The sequence below is a fragment of the Pecten maximus genome, chromosome 1, assembly GCF_902652985.1.
Source record: "Pecten maximus chromosome 1, xPecMax1.1, whole genome shotgun sequence".
Classification (NCBI taxonomy): Eukaryota; Metazoa; Mollusca; class Bivalvia; order Pectinida; family Pectinidae; genus Pecten; species Pecten maximus.
In genome coordinates, this window is record NC_047015.1 from 22,347,572 (window position 1) to 22,373,296 (window position 25,725).

General features: G+C 40.0%; 1 protein-coding gene across 1 annotated transcript in view; it reads right to left on the bottom strand.

Moving 5' to 3' along the window:
- LOC117327913 (protein KIAA0556-like) overlaps nt 1-25,725 on the bottom strand; it is a 68,569-nt gene that overhangs the window by 21,905 nt on the left and 20,939 nt on the right. Inside the window, 5 exon segments of the mRNA XM_033885158.1 lie at nt 1,494-1,543; nt 1,763-1,892; nt 2,014-2,069; nt 3,787-3,951; nt 5,846-5,972. Of these exon segments, the coding sequence (XP_033741049.1) occupies nt 1,494-1,543; nt 1,763-1,892; nt 2,014-2,069; nt 3,787-3,951; nt 5,846-5,972 (528 nt within the window).

Here is a 25,725-nt window from a genome sequence, read left to right on the forward strand (position 1 = left end):
TAACAAACTGTACACACATCATAACAAACCAAACTCAGATATCTTAACAAACTGTACACACATCATAACAAACCAAACTCAGATATCTTAACAAACCAAACTCACACATCTTAACAAACTGTACACACATCTTAACAAACCAAACTCAGATATCTTAACAAACTGTACACACACACACACACACGCACATCATAACAAACCACATACAAGATCTAAACAGATCTCTGTCTCACACATACAAATGTTGATAAACTCTACATACTCACATATCTAAACAAACCAAACTCACATATCTTAACAAACTGTACACATATCTAAACAAACCAAACTCACACATCTTAACAAACTGTACACATATCTTAACAAACCAAACTCACATATCTTAACAAACTGTACACATATCTTAACAAACTGTACACATATCTTAACAAACCAAACTCACATATCTTAACAAACCAAACTGTACACACATCTTAACAAACTGTACACACATCTTAACAAACCAAACTCACACATCTTAACAAACTGTACACACATCTTAACAAACTGTACACACATCTTAACAAACTGTACACACATCTTAACAAACCAAACTCACATATCTTAACAAACCAAACTCACATATCTTAACAAACCAAACTGTACACATATCTTAACAAACCAAACTCACATATCTTAACAAACTGTACACATATCTTAACAAACTGTACACACATCTTAACAAACTGTACACATATCTTAACAAACCAAACTCACATATCTTAACAAACTGTACACATATCTTAACAAACCAAACTCACATATCTTAACAAACTGTACACATATCTTAACAAACCAAACTCACATATCTTAACAAACCAAACTCACATATCTTAACAAACTGTACACACATCTTAACAAACCAAACTCACATATCTTAACAAACCAAACTCACACATCTTAACAAACTGTACACACACACATCTTAACAAACCAAACTCACATATCTTAACAAACTGTACACACATCTAAACAAACCAAACTCACATATCTTAACAAACTGTACACATATCTTAACAAACTGTACACATATCTTAACAAACTGTACACATATCTTAACAAACTGTACACACATCTAAACAAACCAAACTCACATATCTTAACAAACTGTACACATATCTTAACAAACTGTACACACATCTTAACAAACTGTACACATATCTTAACAAACTGTACACATATCTTAACAAACCAAACTCACATATCTTAACAAACTACACACACACATCTTGACAAATCACACACAAAAATCTTAACAGATCCCACACACAGATCTTGACAAATCACACACAAAGATCTTGACAAATCACACACAAAAATCTTAACAGATCCCACACACAGATCTTGACAAATCACACACAAAGATCTTAACAGATCACACACACAGATCTTAACAGATCACACACAGATGTCTTGACTTTCAGAACTGGTAACATACAGAACAGGTAAGTTACCTTTGGTTGGTGGTTTTTCCTCATTGAACACTGTTTTTAATTCTGATTTTCTGAAATGTACAAAATCATCTCAATGATAATAAGCATGTATTTAACAAGAACTTGTGTACCATATGCTATGCACTTTTCAGAAATTTCATTTATCGAGTTTACAATTGTTGCATGTATCAGAGGAATTACTTTTATCTTAATATGTATGAATAAAGGCAATATAGCACAGACTGACTGTGTTTAGTACAACTAAATGATGGACACAAAGGAGTACTTACTCAGGCCACATGGCCATCTCTTCCTCTATCAACTGGTCAACAGTTTCTTTAGAGTCCAGTACTGGTGCAGCCTCCATCACAGGCTTAGGCTCGGATATTATCTGACTGGCTACTGGATTCTCAAAGGCTCCTGTTTTAAATGGAATGGTTTATTATGCTGAGTTTCAAACGCATGGATAGTTGTTTCATTATAAGGAGAACATTTGTTAATGTATGGACACAAAGTTTGATTTATATGTGGTCAGACTTACCTGAAACATCTTCTGCTTTCAACCACTTTGGAATGTCCTTTTTCCGTTTTTGTTCTCTGAAGATAAAATGATACATTATCTGTCTTGTCATGATGAAAATTCAAATAAATTAACATCATGATGTGAATTAAACACACTTGGTTGTCCTGTACATCCTTGCCCTGTAAATAGCTGTACAGTGTAGTGTTCAGCCTCACATTTTGTTTGTAAAGATCCTATGATTTAATCAGTACAGGATCCAGCCACACCACTTCTTTGTTCAGGCCTTACCTTTTGATTCTTTCAGTATTCAGATTCATCTCGTTGTCAGAGGAGAGTTTAGCCTTGTCTCTAATTCAGCAGAGAGTCAGCCTTGCCTCTAATTCAGAGGAGAATTAAGCCTTGCCTCTAATTCAGAGGAGAGTTCAGCCTTGTCTCTAATTCAGAGGAGAGTTTAGCCTTGTCTCTAATTCAGCGGAGAGTTCAGCCTTGCCTCTAATTCAGAGGAAAATTAAGCCTTGCCTCTAATTCAGAGGAGAATTCAGCCTTGCCTCTAATTCAGCGGAGAGTTCAGCCTTGCCTCTAATTCAGAGGAGAATTCAGCCTTGCCTCTAATTCAGAGGAGAATTCAGCCTTGCCTCTAATTCAGAGGATATCTCAATCTTACCTCTAATTCAGAGGAGAGTTCAGCCTTACCTCTAATTCAGAGGATAGTTCAACCTTGCCTCTAATTCAGAGGATAGTTCAACCTTGCCTCTAATTCAGAGGATATCTCAATCTTACCTCTAATTCAGAGGAGAGTTCAGCCTTGTCTCTAATTCAGAGGATAGTTCAACCTTGCCTCTAATTCAGAGGAGATTTCAGCCTTGCCTCTAATTCAGAGGATATCTCAATCTTACCTCTAATTCAGAGGAGAGTTCAGCCTTGCCTTTCATTCAGAGGATAGTTCAACCTTGCCTCTAATTCAGAGGAGAGTTCAGCCTTGCCTCTAATTCAGAGGATATCTCAATCCTACCTCTAATTCAGAGGAGAGTTCAGTCTTGCCTTTCATTCAGAGGATAGCTCAACCTTACCTCTAATTCAGAGGAGAGTTCAACCTTGTCTCTAATTCAGAGGATAGCTCAATCTTACCACTAATTCAGAGGAGAGTTCAGTCTTGCCTCTCATTCAGAGGATAGCTCAACCTTACCTCTAATTCAGAGGAGAGTTCAACCTTGCCTCTAATTCAGAGGATATCTCAATCGTACCACTAATTCAGAGGAGAGTTCAGCCTTGCCTCTCATTCAGAGGATAGCTCAACCTTACCTCTAAATCAGAAGGATAGCTCAACCTTACCTCTAATTCAGAGGATATCTCAATCTTACCTCTAATTCAGGGGAAAGTTCAGCCTTGCCTCTCATTCAGAGGATAGTTCAACATTGCCTCGCATTAAGAGTATAGTTCAACCTTGCCTCTAATTCAGAGGAGAGTTCAACCTTACCACTAATTCAGAGGAGAGTTCAACCTCGCCTCTAATTCAGAGGATAGTTCAGCCTTACCTCTAATTCAGAGGAGAGTTCAGCCTTGCCTCTCATTCAGAGGATATCTCAATCTTACCTTTAATTCAGAGGAGAGTTCAGCCTTGCCTCTAATTCAAAGGATAGCTCAACCTTACCTCTAATTCAGAGGAGAGTTCAACCTTACCTCTAATTCAGAGGATAGCTCAACCTTACCTCTAAATCAGAGGATAGCTCACCTTACCTCTAATTCAGAGCTGGTTTCAGCCTTACTATTCATTAAAGGATTCAGCCTTACCTCTGGTTCATCTGCTTCAGCTGCTGTATCATAGATGTGTCCCCTTGACTTTGTGAGACAGAGTCATGGACAGATACAGACACCTCTTCTTGCTGCTCCTCAGACTGCGAAATGGCTGGCTTGTCTTCGGACTTCTTCACTGGACGTGGTGGACGCTGGTCTGCACTATAACCAGGGAACAAGATTTCTAAATTAGTATATATACTGGTTATACAGACTGTATATTTATCTGCTATTCCTAATCAAACCAAAATTATACATAATGATGAAGCTTGATCACTGAAAACTAACAAATGATTCTCCACAAATTTAGATCTTGTGTGTTATATAGTGCTGTGTAAACATTCTATCACAAATCTATACTGTTTTTTAAGTAAATTTATCTAAATCGTCAAATTTTGTGAGAAAGGTTGGCTACCTAATTAAAGATTGTTAGTCACAACTCTCAATTGTTTATCTGACAACCTACCTGAACAGCAACTGACCTTCATTGGCCACAACATCATCTGGAATTTCCAGATCAATATCGCACTTGACCGGTAATGTGCATGTGAATTTTTAATTAATTTTAGAATCCCATCATTTCTAACCACTTTTGAGTGTGTGAATTATTAATTTTAATGATATGAGATCAGACAGCCCTTACAATAACAATTATATAGATACACCTATAGCTTTCTACCTGTACACAGTAGATGGCATTATATATCAATTATTTCATCAATAATGCAGATTCATCATCCAATATTACTACACCTGAAGGTTTACCTACCATGCATTAGTATGATGTATATATTGAGTATCATGTTGATTGTCAGGGGAAAGACAGTGATCCCTTAATACTACTTAACACTGTCCTCTACCCTTACTGTTTACTGGATATGTCACCCCAGCATTGACCGGTAAACTGACCCGTATAACACCTACCCATCACTGACCGGTAAACTGACCAGTATAACACCTACCCATCACTGACCAGTATAACACCTACCCATCACTGACCAGTATAACACCTACCCATCACTGACCAGTATAACACCTACCCATCACTGACCAGTAAACTAACCAGTATAACACCTACCCATCACTGACCAGTATAACACCTACCCATCACTGACCAGTATAACACCTACCCATCACTGACCAGTAAACTGACCAGTATAACACCTACCTATCACTGACCAGTAAACTGACCAGTATAACACCTACCCATCACTGACCAGTAAACTGACCCGTATAACACCTACCCATCATTGACCAGTAAACTGACCCGTATAACACCTACCCATCACTGACCAGTAAACTAACCAGTATAACACCTACCCATCACTGACCCAGTATAACACCTACCCATCACTGACCAGTATAACACCTACCCATCACTGACCAGTATAACACCTACCCATCACTGACCAGTATAACACCTACCCATCATTGACCAGTAAACTGACCCGTATAACACCTACTTATCACTGACCAGTATAACACCTACCCATCACTGACCAGTATAACACCTACCCATCATGATCACTGACCAGTTTAACACCTACCCATCACTGACCAGTAAACTGACCCGTATAACACCTACCCATCACTGACCAGTAAACTAACCAGTATAACACCTACTTATCACTGACCAGTATAACACCTACCTATCACTGACCAGTAAACTGACCCGTATAACACCTACCCATCACTGACCAGTAAACTAACCAGTATAACACCTACCCATCACTGACCAGTAAACTGACCAGTATAACACCTACCTATCACTGACCAGTATAACACCTACCTATCACTGACCAGTATAACACCTACCCATCACTGACCAGTAAACTAACCAGTATAACACCTACCTATCACTGACCAGTAAACTGACCAGTATAACACCTACCCATAACTGACCAGTATAACACCTACCCATCACTGACCAGTATAACACCTACCCACCATGATCACTGACCAGTTTAACACCTAGTCATCACTGACAGGCTGATTAACTGACCAGTATGACACCCAACAATGAATGGTAATTCAAACTGACCAGTAAGGCCCCTACCTATCATTTACTGATCGTGATGAATCTCTTGCCTCCTCAGATGAATGACCATCCAATTTGGCAGCCATTCTTTTGGACTTTCTTGGTGTTCTGGACCCACGCGGTCTACTTGGCATCTTGGACTCACCTGTAATGAGGGATAAAGTCAAAATATAGTATACCTGTCTACACCTGTGTATTAAGATATACCTGTACAGTAGCTGTATATAGTATCAACATACCTGTGTTACATCTATAAACTAATATAATATCTGTACAATACCAGTATATAGTATCAACATACCTGTGTTACACCTATAGACTTATATAATATCTGTACAGTAGCTGTATATAGTATCAACATACCTGTGTTACACCTATAGACTAATATAATATCTGTACAATACCAGTATATAGTATCAACATACCTGTGTTACACCTATAGACTAATATAATATCTGTAAAATACCAGTATATAGTATCAACATACCTGTGTTACACCTATAGACTAATATAATATCTGTAAAATACCAGTATATAGTATCAACATACCTGTGTTACACCTATAGACTAATATAATATCTGTACAATACCAGTATATAGTATCAACATACCTGTGTTACACCTATAGACTAATATAATATCTGTACAATACCAGTATATAGTATCAACATACCTGTGTTACACCTATAGACTAATATAATATCTGTACAATACCAGTATATAGTATCAACATACCTGTGTTACACCTATAGACTAATATAATATCTGTACAATACCAGTATATAGTATCAACATACCTGTGTTACACCTATAGACTAATATAATATCTGTACAATACCAGTATATAGTATCAACATACCTGTGTTACACCTATAGACTAATATAATACCTGTACAATACCAGTATAAAGGTTGAATTCAGGTACTGAATCAAATGTAAATGATGTGGAATGTGTGGAGCTGTTTTGATACTGTAGCTCGAAGATCCTAAATGAAATTAGTAGTAAGCTGATCTAATTTGGATGGATAAAAATAAAACTTGTTAGGTTTTTTTTCGCGAAGATCTCATCAGTTATAATACAGCCGGGATTCATAATTATTGAAAGCCAAAACTAGAGCTGTTAATAAAGGCCTGAATAAGGAATGTATCCTATTGAAACTGAAATAACTACTCAAGCATGCAGTTATGGTATGCTTCAAAATGAACACTTGAGTGTTTTTGTTCAGGAATCATTTGATGTTAATAAATCTGTATATGAGAAGATATACTCCTGGTATAATCATTGTAAACAATGTGATAAAGGATAACAACCAGATAGAGACTGTATCTTCATTGAATACTAGTTATTCAGCTAACAGGAAAAGAAAACTTCAAGCTTCGTTTTCGAATTCAAACCAGAACACATAGTTTACAGAAGTCTATGGGACAACACAGTCCATATTTATTGTCACTTTCCCATATTGATCATACTGAACCACACATGCAGTTCAGCAATGCAATCGTACAAATCACACATTTATGCAGACGAGAACAATGTTTTTGGTGTGTTGTAAGATTCCATAACTGTAACATATCTAGCAATTACAAATATATTATAATCATACACATTTGTGTAGTGTTCCATATTTTTTACTTGCTTCGGGAGTACGCACCCGGTATATAAAAAATATCAAAATTGGAACAATACAGAGGAGATTAGCAAGGCATAATCAATCTTAGTTCACCCATGGTCATATCAAATGTCAAATAATTTATTATCTATATAATATTTTTTTCTGAATATTGTTTATGAAGCTCTATTCTCAGTTTTCTCTACCGTCTACCATGATGATAAAATCTCCATGCAGTTATATAATGATTTTCATAGTAGGTTTCGAACTCGCAACCCAGAGGTGGAGGACTAGTATTAAAGTGTCGGGACACCTTAACCACTCGGCCACCGCGGCCCCTAAGGCTTAGGTAAAGCATAACCTGACTTGCAAATTTTTGAAGGAAATATATCATACAGTCTATATTTCCTATATGCCCCTTCTGCCACTCGACACCCCAAAACACAGTTTGATGAGGATTGTGTCAGCAGTTCCTGAGATGAGCTACTTATATTGTATCAGGATGGGACGATAGTTCATGTGGGGGCATACAAATATGAAACATGCATAATCAATACCTACATAAAATGTTAACAAACCTATCTACATCTGTGTACTAAGATATACCTGTACAATACCTATATAAAATGTTAACATACCTATCTACACCTGTGTACTAAGATATACCTGTACAATACCTATATAACATGTTAACATACCTATCTACACCTGTGTACTAAGATATACCTGTACAATACCTATATAAAATGTTAACATACCTATCTACACCTGTGTACAAGATATACCTGTACAATACCTATATAACATGTTAACATACCTATCTACACCTGTGTACTAAGATATACCTGTACAATACCTATATAAAATGTTAACATACCTATCTACACCTGTGTACTAAGATATACCTGTACAATACCTATATAAAATGTTAACATACCTATCTACACATATTTACTAAGATATACCTATACACCCTAAGATAAAGACACCTGCATTGCACCTATATACTAAGACTCCAGCATATTCTGTGTTACCCCCCATACAAGTGTAAATAAATACACACCTGTTACACCAAAAACACTGATATATATAGTAATACACCTATACTAAGACTCCAGTGTATTCTGTATTACACCCCATACAAGTGTAAATAGATACACACCTATTACACCAAAAACACCGATATATCTAGTAATACACCTATACTAAGACTCCAGTGTATTCTGTATTACCCCCCATACAAGTGTAAATAAATACACACCTGTTACACCCAAAACACCGATATATATAGTAATACACCTATACTAAGACTCCAGTGTATTCTGTATTACACCTCATACAAGTGTAAATAGATACACACCTGTTACACCCAAACCACCGATATATATAGTAATACACCTATACTAAGACTCCAGTGTATTCTGTATTACCCCCCCATACAAGTGTAAATAAATACACACCTGTTACACCCAAAACACCGATATATATAGTAATACACCTATATACTAAGACTCCAGCATATTCTGTGTTACACCCCATACAAGTGTAAATAGATACACACCTGTTACACCCAAAACACCAATATATATAGTAATACACCTATACTAAGACTCCAGTGTATTCTGTGTTACACCCCATACAAGTGTAAATAGATACACACCTGTTACACCAAAAACACCGATATATATAGTAATACACCTATACTAAGACTCCAGTGTATTCTGTGTTACACCCCATACAAGTGTAAATAAATACACACCTGTTACACCCAAAACACCGATATATATAGTAATACACCTATACTAAGACTCCAGTATATTCTGTATTACACCTCATACAAGTGTAAATAAATACACACCTGTTACACCAAAAACACCGATATATCTAGTAATACACCTATACTAAGACTCCAGTGTATTCTGTGTTACACCCCATACAAGTGTAAATAAATACACACCTGTTACACCCAAAATCCAGCGTGATAAGCTATGGTTCTACCTCCTGAGCTAAAGAGAGAGTGACAGAGACTGTATGTACAAGCCACACCAACCTGTTTCTTTTACACCTGTATACTAAGACACATGCAAGCATGTATCTAGTCATACACATATACAACTTAAGACAAAGATACCTGTACAGTTGTATGCTAAGACACAAATCTAACATTGCACCTATACAGAAGTGTAGATATGCCTGTTAAAACATCTACACTGACATCTACGTACCTGTTATAGCTGTATATTTTTGTATTAGTACATATATTTGTCTATATAGCATTACACCTATACAAAAGTGTAGGTATTTTGCATACCTGTTACATGTGCACATATGTGTATCAAGACAACAACACAATAGTGATACACAGAATATAAGTGTAGACACCTGTGTTAAACCTGTTAGTATCAAGACACCTACATATCTGGTTTACACCTGTATTCCATAGAAGTGATTCCTTTTATGTGTCCCCATGGTACCATGTATGTCCTATAAGAAAAGGCAGTTGCTCCACCGACCTAATTATACCACACTGCTGTATTGATTATACCAGAATACCTTCAGTACACTCGATGCTGTGTACATTATCAGTATCTATTGCGGAAAACACACTAACCCTGAAATACATTGCTAGTTACGGAAAACACACTAACCCGAAATACGTTGCTAGTTACGGAAAACACACTAACCCGAAATCGTTGCTAGAAAATATTTTCTGTATGTATATACTGTGTCATTTGTTTCCAATCAAAAGTTGTTTGTACATGTAGTCTTGAGTGCGACAAGACTGAGATATAGGACACTGGAGATATGTGAGTTCTAGTGAGACTGTAATATGTGAGAGGTGGTATGATGGGGGACTGAACTGTAGGACACTGGAGACATGTGAGTTCTAGTGAGACTGTAATATGTGAGAGGTGGTATGATGGGGGACTGAGATATAGAACTGGAGATATGTGAGTTCTAGTGAGACTGTAATATGTGAGAGGTGGTATGATGGGGGACTGAGATATAGGACACTGGAGACATGTGAGTTCTAGTGAGACTGTAATATGTGAGAGGTGGTATGATGGGGGACTGAGATATAGAACTGGAGATATGTGGGCTCTAGTGAGACTGTAATATGTGAGAGGTGGTATGATGGGGGACTGAGATATAGGACACTGGAGACATGTGAGTTTCTAGTGAGACTGTAATATGTAAGAGGTGGTATGATGGGGGACTGAGATATAGGACACTGGAGACATGTGAGTTCTAGTGAGACTGTAATATGTGAGAGGTGGTATGATGGGGGACTGAGATATAGGACACTGGAGATATGTGAGTTCTAGTGAGACTGTAATATGTGACAGGTGGTATGATGGGGGGCTGAACTGTAGGACACTGGAGACATGTGAGTTCTAGTGAGACTGTAATATGTGAGAGGTGGTATGATGGGGGACTGAGATATAGGACACTGGAGACATGTGAGTTCTAGTGAGACTGTAATATGTAAGAGGTGGTATGATGGGGGACTGAGATATAGGACACTGGAGACATGTGAGTTCTAGTGAGACTGTAATATGTAAGAGGTGGTATGATGGGGGACTGAGATATAGGACACTGGAGACATGTGAGTTCTAGTGAGACTGTAATATGTGAGAGGTGGTATGATGGGGGACTGAGATATAGGACACTGGAGATATGTGAGTTCTAGTGAGACTGTAATATGTGAGAGGTGGTATGATGGGGGACTGAGATATAGGACACTGGAGACATGTGAGTTCTAGTGAGACTGTAATATGTGAGAGGTGGTATGATGGGGGACTGAGATATAGGACACTGGAGACATGTGAGTTCTAGTGAGACTGTAATATGTGAGAGGTGGTATGATGGGGGACTGAGATATAGGACACTGGAGATATGTGAGTTCTAGTGAGACTGTAATATGTGAGAGGTGGTATGATGGGGGACTGAACTGTAGGACACTGGAGACATGTGAGTTCTAGTGAGACTGTAATATGTGAGAGGTGGTATGATGGGGGACTGAACTGTAGGACACTGGAGATATGTGAGTTCTAGTGAGACTGTAATATGTGAGAGGTGGTATGATGGGGGACTGAGATATAGGACACTGGAGACATGTGAGTTCTAGTGAGACTGTAATATGTGAGAGGTGGTATGATGGGGGGGCTGAGATATAGGACACTGGAGACATGTGAGTTCTAGTGAGACTGTAATATGTGAGAGGTGGTATGATGGGGGGGCTGAGATATAGGACACTGGAGATATGTGAGTTCTAGTGAGACTGTAATATGTGAGAGGTGGTATGATGGGGGACTGAGATATAGGACACTGGAGATATGTGAGTTCTAGTGAGACTGTAATATGTGAGAGGTGGTATGATGGGGGACTGAGATATAGGACACTGGAGACATGTGAGTTCTAGTGAGACTGTAATATGTGAGAGGTGGTATGATGGGGGACTGAGATATAGGACACTGGAGACATGTGAGTTCTAGTGAGACTGTAATATGTGAGAGGTGGTATGATGGGGGACTGAGATATAGGACACTGGAGACATGTGAGTTCTAGTGAGACTGTAATATGTGAGAGATGGTATGATGGGGGACTGAGATATAGGACACTGGAGACATGTGAGCTCTAGTGAGACTGTAATATGTGAGAGGTGGTATGATGGGGGACTGAGATATAGGACACTGGAGACATGTGAGTTCTAGTGAGACTGTAAGATGTGAGAGGTGGTATGATGGGGGACTGAGATATAGGACACTGGAGACATGTGAGTTCTAGTGAGACTTGTGAGAAGTGGTATGATGGGGGACTGAGATATAGGACACTGGAGACATGTGAGTTCTAGTGAGACTGTAATATATAAGAGGTGGTATGATGGGGGACTGAGATATAGGACACTGGTGACATGTGAGTTCTAGTGAGACTGTAATATGTGAGAGGTGGTATGATGGGGGACTGAGATATAGGACACTGGAGACGTGTGAGTTCTAGTGAGACTGTAATATGTGAGAGGTGGTATGATGGGGGACTGAACTGTAGACACTGGAGACATGTGAGTTCTAGTGAGACTGTAATATGTGAGAGGTGGTATGATGGGGGGCTGAGATATAGGACACTGGAGACATGTGAGTTCTAGTGAGACTGTAATATGTGAGAGGTGGTATGATGGGGGACTGAGATATAGGACACTGGAGATATGTGAGTTCTAGTGAGACTGTAATATGTGAGAGGTGGTATGATGGGGGACTGAACTGTAGGACACTGGAGACATGTGAGTTCTAGTGAGACTGTAATATGTGAGAGGTGGTATGATGGGGGACTGAGATATAGGACACTGGAGACATGTGAGTTCTAGTGAGACTGTAATATGTGAGAGGTGGTATGATGGGGGACTGAACTGTAGGACACTGGAGACATGTGAGTTCTAGTGAGACTGTAATATGTGAGAGGTGGTATGATGGGGGACTGAGATATAGGACACTGGAGATATGTGAGTTCTAGTGAGACTGTAATATGTGAGAGGTGGTATGATGGGGGACTGAACTGTAGGACACTGGAGATATGTGAGTTCTAGTGAGACTGTAATATGTGAGAGGTGGTATGATGGGGGACTGAGATATAGGACACTGGAGACATGTGAGTTCTAGTGAGACTGTAATATGTGAGAGGTGGTATGATGGGGGACTGAGATATAGGACACTGGAGACATGTGAGTTCTAGTGAGACTGTAACATGTAAGAAGTGGTATGATGGGGGACTGAGATATAGGACACTGGAGACATGTGAGTTCTAGTGAGACTGTAATATGTGAGAGGTGGTATGATGGGGGACTGAACTGTAGGACACTGGAGATATGTGAGTTCTAGTGAGACTGTAATATGTGAGAGGTGGTATGATGGGGGACTGAGATATAGGACACTGGAGACATGTGAGTTCTAGTGAGACTGTAATATGTGAGAGGTGGTATGATGGGGGACTGAGATATAGGACACTGGAGACATGTGAGTTCTAGTGAGACTGTAACATGTAAGAAGTGGTATGATGGGGGACTGAGATATAGGACACTGGAGATATGTGAGTTCTAGTGAGACTGTAATATGTGAGAGGTGGTATGATGGGGGACTGAGATATAGGACACTGGAGATATGTGAGTTCTAGTGAGACTGTAATATGTGAGAGGTGGTATGATGGGGGACTGAGATATAGGACACTGGAGATATGTGAGTTCTAGTGAGACTGTAATATGTGAGAGGTGGTATGATGGGGGACTGAGATATAGGACACTGGAGACATGTGAGTTCTAGTGAGATATGATATGATATATGATATACATGTATATGTATATGATATAGCTAGGGAATAAGTTGATGTGTTAAAGGTGATTAGGTGAGTTGTGAGACATGAAATGTTAGAGGTTATTACCAAATACACACCCATATTTGACCTGTCTTGTCTTTTCATCTCTGACACACTGGTTTTGGTTCTCTGAAAGTCTCATGTCCAAAACTGATAGCCTTCCAAACCATGACATCCATGATTGTACAATTATACCTTGTATGTTCACTAAGGGCAGGTGCCATTCAAATTAATTAAAACTGTTGGGCATTCAACACAGATGACCTGGTATATTTATAGATGTATATCATTTTACGCACAGGTATGCTAATGGAGTTATTGTGTATTGATACATAAAATCCCACAGAAGTTATAGGACACATGCCAAGTCAGTAATACAAATCTATAGTATTCACTAAACAAAGGGTCAGGAAATCTACATGGATAAGACACTTTCTCCTGTGACAGAATCTATACTGATCAACAATGCATGCTGACTGTTCTGGATTTTCTTGGTAAAGAGCTTTGTTGGGTAGGATTTGGGTATCAGTGGTGTAGGGTATCAAAGGTGCAAGAGTGGGGTATTGACAGTGTGGGGTACCCAATATCACAGGTGTGGGAGTGGGGTATTGACAGTGTGGGGTACCCAATATCACAGGTGTGGGAGTGGGTTATTGACAGTGTGGGGTACCCAATATCACAGGTGTGGGAGTGGGGTATTGACAGTGTGGGGTACCCAATATCACAGGTGTGGGAGTGGGGTATTGACAGTGTGGGGTACCCAATATCACAGGTGTGGGAGTGGGGTATTGACAGTGTGGGGTACCCAATATCACAGGTGTGGGAGTGGGTTATTGACAGTGTGGGGTACCCAATATCTCAGGTGTGTGAGTGGGTTATTGATAGTGTGAGGTACCCAATATCACAGGTGTGTGAGTGGGTTATTGACAGTGTGGGGTACCCAATATCACAGGTGTGGGAGTGGGGTATTGACAGTGTGGGGTACCCAATATCACAGGTGTGGGAGTGGGGTATTGACAGTGTGAGGTACCCAATATCTCAGGTGTATGAGTGGGGTATTGACAGTGTGGGGTACCCAATATCTCAGGTGTGTGAGTGGGGTATTGATAGTGTGAGGTACCCAATATCACAGGTGTGGGAGTGGGGTATTGATAGTGTGGGGTACCCAATATCACAGGTGTTGGAGTGGGGTATTGATAGTGTGGGGTACCCAATATCACAGGTGTGGGAGTGGGGTATTGATAGTGTGAGGTACCCAATATCACAGGTGTGGGAGTGGGGTATTGATAGTGTGAGGTACCCAATATCACAGGTGTGGGAGTGGGGTATTGACAGTGTGGGGTACCCAATATCTCAGGTGTGTGAGTGGGGTATTGATAGTGTGAGGTACCCAATATCACAGGTGTGGGAGTGGGGTATTGATAGTGTGGGGTACCCAATATCACAGGTGTTGGAGTGGGGTATTGATAGTGTGGGGTACCCAATATCACAGGTGTGGGAGTGGGGTATTGATAGTGTGGGGTACCCAATATCACAGGTGTGGGAGTGGGGTATTGATAGTGTGGGGTACCCAATATCACAGGTGTGGGAGTGGGGTATTGACAGTGTGGGGTACCCAATATCACAGGTGTGGGAGTGGGTTATTGACAGTGTGGGGTACCCAATATCACAGGTGTGGGAGTGGGGTATTGACAGTGTGGGGTACCCAATATCACAGGTGTGGGAGTGGGTTATTGACAGTGTGGGGTACCCAATATCTCAGGTGTGTGAGTGGGTTATTGATAGTGTGAGGTACCCAATATCACAGGTGTGTGAGTGGGTTATTGACAGTGTGGGGTACCCAATATCACAGGTGTGGGAGTGGGGTATTGACAGTGTGGGGTACCCAATATCACAGGTGTGGGAGTGGGGTATTGACAGTGTGAGGTACCCAATATCTCAGGTGTATGAGTGGGGTATTGACAGTGTGGGGTACCCAATATCTCAGGTGTGTGAGTGGGGTATTGATAGTGTGAGGTACCCAATATCACAGGTGTGGGAGTAGGGTATTGATAGTGTGGGGTACCCAATATCACAGGTGTTGGAGTGGGGTATTGATAGTGTGGGGTACCCAATATCACAGGTGTGGGAGTGGGGTATTGATAGTGTGAGGTACCCAATATCACAGGTGTGGGAGTGGGGTATTGACAGTGTGGGGTACCCAATATCTCAGGTGTGTGAGTGGGGTATTGATAGTGTGAGGTACCCAATATCACAGGTGTGGGAGTGGGGTATTGATAGTGTGGGGTACCCAATATCACAGGTGTTGGAGTGGGGTATTGATAGTGTGGGGTACCCAATATCACAGGTGTGGGAGTGGGGTATTGATAGTGTGGGGTACCCAATATCACAGGTGTGGGAGTGGGGTATTGATAGTGTGAGGTACCCAATATCTCAGGTGTGTGAGTGGGGTGTTGACAGTGTGGGGTACCCAATATCTCAGGTGTGTGAGTGGGGTATTGATAGTGTGAGGTACCCAATATCACAGGTGTGGGAGTGGGGTATTGATAGTGTGGGGTACCCAATATCACAGGTGTGGGAGTGGGGTATTGATAGTGTGGGGTACCCAATATCACAGGTGTGGGAGTGGGGTATTGATAGTGTGGGGTACCCAATATCACAGGTGTGGGAGTGGGGTATTGATAGTGTGAGGTACCCAATATCTCAGGTGTGTGAGTGGGGTGCTGACAGTGTGGGGTACCCAATATCACACATGTGTGAGTGGGTTATTGACAGTGTGGGGTACCCAATATCACAGGTGTGGGAGTGGGGTATTGACAGTGTGGGGTGCCCAATATCTCAGGTGTGTGAGTGGGGTATTGACAGTGTGGGGTACCCAATATCACAGGTGTGGGAGTGGGCTTTAGCCAGTGTGGGGTACCCAATATCACAGGTGTGGGAGTGGGGTATTGACAGTGTGGGGTACCCAATATCTCAGGTGTGTGAGTGGGGTATTGACAGTGTGTGGTACCCAATATCACAGGTGTGGGAGTGGGGTATTGACAGTGTGGGGTACCCAATATCTCAGGTGTGTGAGTGGGGTATTGACAGTGTGGGGTACCCAATATCACAGGTGTGGGAGTGGGGTATTGACAGTGTGAGGTACCCAATATCTCAGGTGTATGAGTGGGGTATTGACAGTGTGGGGTACCCAATATCACAGGTGTGGGAGTGGGGTATTGACAGTGTGAGGTACCCAATATCTCAGGTGTATGAGTGGGGTATTGACAGTGTGGGGTACCCAATATCTCAGGTGTGTGAGTGGGGTATTGATAGTGTGAGGTACCCAATATCACAGGTGTGGGAGTAGGGTATTGATAGTGTGGGGTACCCAATATCACAGGTGTTGGAGTGGGGTATTGATAGTGTGGGGTACCCAATATCACAGGTGTGGGAGTGGGGTATTGATAGTGTGAGGTACCCAATATCACAGGTGTGGGAGTGGGGTATTGACAGTGTGGGGTACCCAATATCTCAGGTGTGTGAGTGGGGTATTGATAGTGTGAGGTACCCAATATCACAGGTGTGGGAGTGGGGTATTGATAGTGTGGGGTACCCAATATCACAGGTGTTGGAGTGGGGTATTGATAGTGTGGGGTACCCAATATCACAGGTGTGGGAGTGGGGTATTGATAGTGTGGGGTACCCAATATCACAGGTGTGGGAGTGGGGTATTGATAGTGTGAGGTACCCAATATCTCAGGTGTGTGAGTGGGGTGTTGACAGTGTGGGGTACCCAATATCTCAGGTGTGTGAGTGGGGTATTGATAGTGTGAGGTACCCAATATCACAGGTGTGGGAGTGGGGTATTGATAGTGTGGGGTACCCAATATCACAGGTGTTGGAGTGGGGTATTGATAGTGTGGGGTACCCAATATCACAGGTGTGGGAGTGGGGTATTGATAGTGTGGGGTACCCAATATCACAGGTGTGGGAGTGGGGTATTGATAGTGTGAGGTACCCAATATCTCAGGTGTGTGAGTGGGGTGTTGACAGTGTGGGGTACCCAATATCACACATGTGTGAGTGGGTTATTGACAGTGTGGGGTACCCAATATCACAGGTGTGGGAGTGGGGTATTGACAGTGTGGGGTGCCCAATATCTCAGGTGTGTGAGTGGGGTATTGACAGTGTGGGGTACCCAATATCACAGGTGTGGGAGTGGGCTTTAGCCAGTGTGGGGTACCCAATATCACAGGTGTGGGAGTGGGGTATTGACAGTGTGGGGTACCCAATATCTCAGGTGTGTGAGTGGGGTATTGACAGTGTGTGGTACCCAATATCACAGGTGTGGGAGTGGGGTATTGACAGTGTGGGGTACCCAATATCTCAGGTGTGTGAGTGGGGTATTGACAGTGTCGGGTACCCAATATCTCAGGTGTGTGAGTGGGGTATTGATAGTGTGAGGTACCCAATATCACAGGTGTGTGAATGGGGTATTGACAGTGTGGTGTACCCAATATCACAGGTGTTGGAGTGGGTTTAGCCAGTGTGGGGTACCCAATATCACAGGTGTGGGAGTGGGGTATTGACAGTGTGGGGTACCCAATATCTCAGGTGTGTGAGTGGGGAATTGACAGTGTGGGGTACCCAATATCTCAGGTGTGTGAGTGGGGTATTGACAGTGTGGGGTACCCAATATCACAGGTGTTGGAGTGGGTTTAGCCAGTGTGGGGTACCCAATATCACAGGTGTGGGAGTGGGGTATTGACAGTGTGGGGTACCCAATATCACAGGTGTTGGAGTGGGTTTAGCCAGTGTGGGGTACCCAATATCACAGGTGTGGGAGTGGGGTATTGACAGTGTGAGGTACCCAATATCTCAGGTGTGTGAGTGGGGAATTGACAGTGTGGGGTACCCAATATCTCAGGTGTGTGAGTGGGGTATTGACAGTGTGGGGTACCCAATATCACACATGTGTGAGTGGGTTATTGATAGTGTGAGGTACCCAATATCACAGGTGTGGGAGTGTGTTATTGACAGTGTGGGGTACCCAATATCATAGGTGTGGGAGTGGGTTATTGACAGTATCAATAAAAGTTATACTATTTTCCACAGCAAAGAAACTGTAAACAGCTACTTTCAACTTTACCTTTTGAAATGCCCTTGTTCAACTAGATAACTTTACCTTTTGAAACGTCATTGTTTAACTCCATAACTTTTCCTTTTGAAATGGCCTTTTTTAACTCCATAACATACAAACTAGAATGTTTGTGTTCAGCTGAATTGTTCAAACTTTTTTTCCAGAGAGGAGAAACAAATGCAACATGCCTGCTTTCCTTAATTCTTTTATCCCTTTGACTGATGTTACTTTCCACTGCCTTCTGATATATATTTAGTTTTGGCAAAGTCACCATATTTGCATTTGGTGCTGAATTGAAGTGTGGAGTTTTTGTTGATGTCACATTTCTATAACTGTCTAGTAAACTAGCGTTCTGATCCAGTGTAGGTCTAGTCATATAGGGCAATTGTCTCTCTACCAAATTAAGAAGCTTAGTGTTAATAGACAACTTTTCTTGTGTCTGGGAACCCTTCTCCGTGTTGCCACGGAGATTGAACTGTAGCCCAGGGTAGCTGTTGACATGTTTCCTGGAAGGAGAAATGAGGTTAGATCGCAGGCCTGGAGGTCCACCATTCCTACGGATCCTCTGGAGAGGAGAAATGAGGTTAGATCGCAGACCTGGGGGTCCACCATTCCTACGGATCCTCTGGAGAGTTAACTTTTCCTCCTCGCCATTCCAGGTCCTTCTCTTCCTTAGGGAAACATCAGGCAGGGGGTCCTTGTGCTGAGATCTCACACCAAATATTGGCAAGGTACGGGACTGTCTTCTTCTAGTCTCAGAATCCTGGCTCTTGACATCCTCCATGACATTTGTGTCCTGATCTTATCTGCTTGTTACTATACATGTATTCAGGCCTTAACTTTCATCTTATACACAAGAGCTGAATAACTTCCATTCCTTCCTTAATTATATGGTAGAATCTTATTTAACAAGAAACTTCCACATATTTTGGTAGAATACATTGTGAGCCTTCATAAATACACACACCAGGCACAAACTCCTCTACTTATACAGCACCACACAGAAGACTCTCTCAAAGTTAATGTACATAACACATGGTATTAAATACAGCTCCCATTGATGTCTTCTCCATTATAAGGCTGTCTAGGAAAGACAAAGTCTGGTTGTCATCTAGTTTGTTCGTCTCCCACACCTTGGATCACAACTCGTGTACACGCAGGTTAATCATGGTGAACAAATAGGTTCGCCACAGTGAAAAAGCATGAAGTTGTGAATGGATTCATAGGCATGTGTCATTACAGTGATTTAATACACAGTCAATGGAAAATAAACTATCAGTGATATTCTAATGTTGATGAGGAAACATTACCAAACAGAAAATAGGGTTATTGTAGTTGGTAAGTGTGGGTTGGTTAAATAGCACTTAAGTGTTTGACACTTTCAGAATTATTCACATAATAGAACCTGTCAATGAAGGACTACCCATATAAATTTTGATATCATTACATGAATTAATATGAATGACTTGTCAGTTGATTGCGGTTGGCGAGTTTCCTCAACACGAGACATACCTATACAGTTATCTATAGCTTAATCTAATGCTATTGTTGGCACCCTGGGGACCATCACTGAATAAAGATCAATGCCGGCCAATCACTCTAGACCATAGATACACATAATAAACAGGATACCGCTGATCAAGATCTTATCTACCAGGACTAGCGATTCAGATCTAGGTTATTATATATACATACATTCAACTTTCTAAATGTTTATCGGGTAAATGTATAAAACTATAAACAATTGAAATCAGTATATACCAATTGAACAGCTGTAATAGTTGATATCTGTATGTACCAATAGCTGTAATACATGATATCTGTATATATCAATAGCTGTAATAATTGATATCTGTATATACCGATAGCTGTAATACTTCATATCTTTATATACCGATAGCTGTAATACTTGATATCTGTATATACCGATAGCTGTAATACTGGATACCTCTTTATATCACAAGCTGTAATACATGATATCTGTATATATCAATAGCTGTAATACTTGATATATGTATATACCGATAGCTGTAATACTGGATACCTCTTTATATCACAAGCTGTAATACATGATATCTGTATATATCAATAGCTGTAATACATGATATCTGTATATATCAATAGCTGTAATACTGGATACCTCTTTATATCACAAGCTGTAATACATGGTATTTGTATATACCGATAGCTGTAATACTTGATATCTGTATATATCAATAGCTGTAATACTTGATATCTTTATATACCGATAGCTGTAATACTTGATATCTTTATATATAAATAGCTGTAATGCTTGATATCTTTATATACCGATAGCTGTAATACTTGATATCTTTATATATAAATAGCTGTAATACTTGATATCTTTATATACCGATAGCTGTAATACTTGATATCTTTATATATAAATAGCTGTAATACATGATATCTTTATATATCAATAGCTGTAATACTTGATATCTTTATATACCGATAGCTGTAATACTTGATATCTTTATATATAAATAGCTGTAATACATGATATCTGTATATATCAATAGCTGTCATACTTGATATCTGTATATATCAATAGCTGTCATACTTGATATCTGTATATACCGATAGCTGTAATACATGATATCTGTATATACCAATAGCTGTAATAATTGATATCTGTATATATAAATATCTGTAATAATTGTTAATTGTTTATACCGATAGCTGTAATACTTGATATCTGTATATATCAATAGCTGTAATACTTGATATCTTTATATACCAATAGCTGTAATACTTGATATCTTTATATATAAATAGCTGTAATACTTGATATCTTTATATACTGATAGCTGTAATACTTGATATCTTTATATATAAATAGCTGTAATACTTGATATCTTTATATACCGATAGCTGTAATATTTGATATCTTTATATATAAATAGCTGTAATACATGATATCTTTATATATCAATAGCTGTAATACTTGATATCTTTATATACCGATAGCTGTAATACTTGATATCTTTATATATAAATAGCTGTAATACATGATATCTGTATATATCAATAGCTGTCATACTTGATATCTGTATATATCAATAGCTGTCATACTTGATATCTGTATATATCAATAGCTGTCATACTTGATATCTGTATATACCGATAGCTGTAATACATGATATCTGTATATACCAATAGCTGTAATACATGATATCTGTATATATCAATAACTGTAATACATGATATCTGTATATACCGATAGCTGTCATACTTGATATCTGTATATACCAATAGCTGTAATACATGATATCTGTATATATCAATAACTGTAATACATGATATCTGTATATACCAATAGCTGTAATACATGATATCTGTATATACCAATAGCTGTCATACTTGATATCTGTACATATCAATAACTGTAATACATGATATCTGTATATACCGATAGCTGTCATACTTGATATCTGTACATACCAATAGCTGTCATACTTGATATCTGTACATACCAATAACTGTAATACTTGATATAAAATATATTTAGGATAGCCAAATGGCAGAAAGAGAGCAAAATTGTCAAATATAATTTGGCACTTTATTGCCAGCTACAATCCGGCCTCATGGTTTCTGTTGACATCATGCCTCATGCTGACCAGGTGAGCACGTACAGTGATTAGGTCAGTTTGAGTTCACATGAATGCGGAGTTTCATTATATTTTTGTTTTTCGTGCCAATAATAATTACCTAATGATTCAGATGAAAATCACTTTTTTTGCATAACATCTGAGGTTAAATTACGTTTCATGCATTTTTGTATTACATATTGTATAGCAATATCAATCAAAATGAACAATGCTTTTCTAAGATTTATTTCAAATCCTGTGCATTTAAATTTGCAAACAAGACTTCCTGTCGATCGCGAGGGCCCCACAAATGTGAAATACCCAGATGAGGAATTAGAGGATGGTCATATATCGCTCATGTTGTTATTAATTCTGCTGTACCTCTACCAATTTAGAGATTAACTAGAAATTGAGAGTATTTCTTCTGAATGGGAAATTACATTTCTTGACAGCATTCGACCAGTTTATCTATCCTAGTACAAGTAGAGTAAATATAAAAGCTGATGTAAATTTTTTTAAATGTACACGATGAAAATCTTACTACAGCATGTGAACAGAGTCTCTATCCTTTTTAAGTGACTAGAACCACTGACCTTTCAACACATGTGTCACTAGAGTCCTGGGCCTCTATCCTTTTTAACTCATGAATGCGTGACTAGAGCCGCTATCCTTTAACAAGTGACTAGAGCCTCTATCCTTTAACAAGTGACTAGAGGCTCTATCCTTTAACAAGTGATTAGAGGCTCTATCCTTTAACATGTGACTAGAGCCTCCATCCTTTAACAAGTGACTAGAGGCTCCATCCTTTAACAAGTGACTAGAGGCTCTATCCTTTAACATGTGACTAGAGCCTCTATCCTTTAACAAGTGACTAGAGCCTCTATCCTTTAACATGTGACTAGAACCTCTATCCTTTAACATGTGACTAGAGCCTCTATCCTTTAACAAGTGACTAGAGCCTCCATCCTTTAACAAGTGACTAGAGCCTCCATCCTTTAACATGTGACTAGAGCCTCCATCCTTTAACAAGTGACTAGAGCCTCCATCCTTTAACATGTGACTAGAGCCTCTATCCTTTAACATGTGACTAGAGCCTCTATCCTTTAACAACTGACTAGAGCCTTCATCCTTTAACAAGTGACTAGAGCCTCCATCCTTTAACATGTGACTAGAGCCTCCATCCTTTAACAAGTGACTAGAGCCTCCATCCTTTAACATGTGACTAGAGCCTCTATTCTTTAACAAGTGACTAGAGCCTCCATCCTTTAACATGTGACTAGAGCCTCCATCCTTTAACATGTGACTAGAGCCTCCATCCTTTAACATGTGACTAGAGCCTCCATCCTTTAACATGTGACTAGAGCCTCCATCCTTTAACATGTGACTAGATCCTCCATCCTTTAACATGTGACTAGAGCCTCCATCCTTTAACATGTGACTAGAGCCTCCATCCTTTAACATGTGACTAGAGCCTCCATCCTTTAACATGTGACTAGAGCCTCTATCCTTTAACAAGTGACTAGAGCCTCCATCCTTTAACAAGTGACTAGAGCCTCCATCCTTTAACATGTGACTAGAGCCTCCATCCTTTAACATGTGACTAGAGCCTCCATCCTTTAACAACTGACTAGAGCCTCCATCCTTTAACAACTGACTAGAGCCTCCATCCTTTAACAAGTGACTAGAGCCTCCATCCTTTAACAAGTGACTAGAGCCTCTATCCTTTAACATGTGACTAGAGCCTCCATCCTTTAACAACTGACTAGAGCCTCTATCCTTTAACATGTGACTAGAGCCTCTATCCTTTAACATGTGACTAGAGCCTCCATCCTTTAACATGTGACTAGAGCCTCCATCCTTTAACAACTGACTAGAGCCTCCATCCTTTAACAAGTGACTAGAGCCTCTATCCTTTAACATGTGACTAGAGCCTCCATCCTTTAACAAGTGACTAGAGCCTCCATCCTTTAACAAGTGACTAGAGGCTCTATCCTTTAACAAGTGATTAGAGGCTCTATCCTTTAACAAGTGACTAGAGCCTCCATCCTTTAACAAGTGACTAGAGCCTCTATCCTTTAACATGTGACTAGAGCCTCCATCCTTTAACATGTGACTAGAGCCTCTTTCCTTTAACATGTGACTTGAGTCTCTATCCTTTTAATATGTGAATGTTTGAGTAGAGTCAACCCATTTTAACACATGTATGTTTGACTAGAGCCACCATCCTTTTCTATCTAACATGTGACTTGAGCCTCCATCCTTTTAAACATGCAAGTGTTTGAGTAGAGCCTCTATCTTTTCACATGTGACTTGAGCCACTCCTTAAAGCCACAGCCACCCTGTGCTGGGTTAAAGCCATGGTGAGCTACGGTGTTGAAAACTGGGAGAAACCGTTTTAATCTGTAGGGAGTCCATACTCAAACCGTGTTGATCCATGTTGATCCATGCTGGCTACGGTAGTTTATTTTCTGCATTTAACTTCCGTGGCAAACTGTTGTCAAATTGTAGTACAGTGTAACCTGTCTAAACCGGTTGTCACTGGGACCAGACAATTTGACCGGTTTACATGGGTATCCGATTTATAGAGATCAGTAATATTGAACATCTGAGAAATCGGTTTTGACTTTAATTCAAAACAAAGAAAATGTACAGCTAATCAATTACTGACTAAAACAAAGGAAATGTCACCAGTTCATGATCTGGATGTTTGTTTTACAAGTACATAATTATATATTAATAAAAAAAAAGTTTTTAAGACTGATATAGTTCTATCGTAAACAAGAATAACAAATTTTAAATGAAGCTGTTGAGAACACATCTCGGCTATGTCTGTGCTGGATGTGTATGTACCGGTAATGCCTTCTTTGTGGGTATTTTTCCACATCAATTTTTCCATCTAATTAGTCACTGAACAGATCGTTTTCCTAATCAACAGAGTAAGTCAGCCAAATTTCTATCACTGCCTCGCTAGGCACACGTAACATTGAAACGTATTCACAATATGTGAAGGTAATCCTTTTTGAGTGGTGAATAGTCGTCAACCACCTCAAGATGCTAATTAAAATTACAGGTAAATCACAACCGTAGGCACTTCAAGCAGTGACATCGTCGTCACTCTGAATAATCGGTAATTGTGAAAGTCTTTGAAGTGTTTGTTTAGGTTGTTGCTTGTTGAGAAAACATGACGGTCGG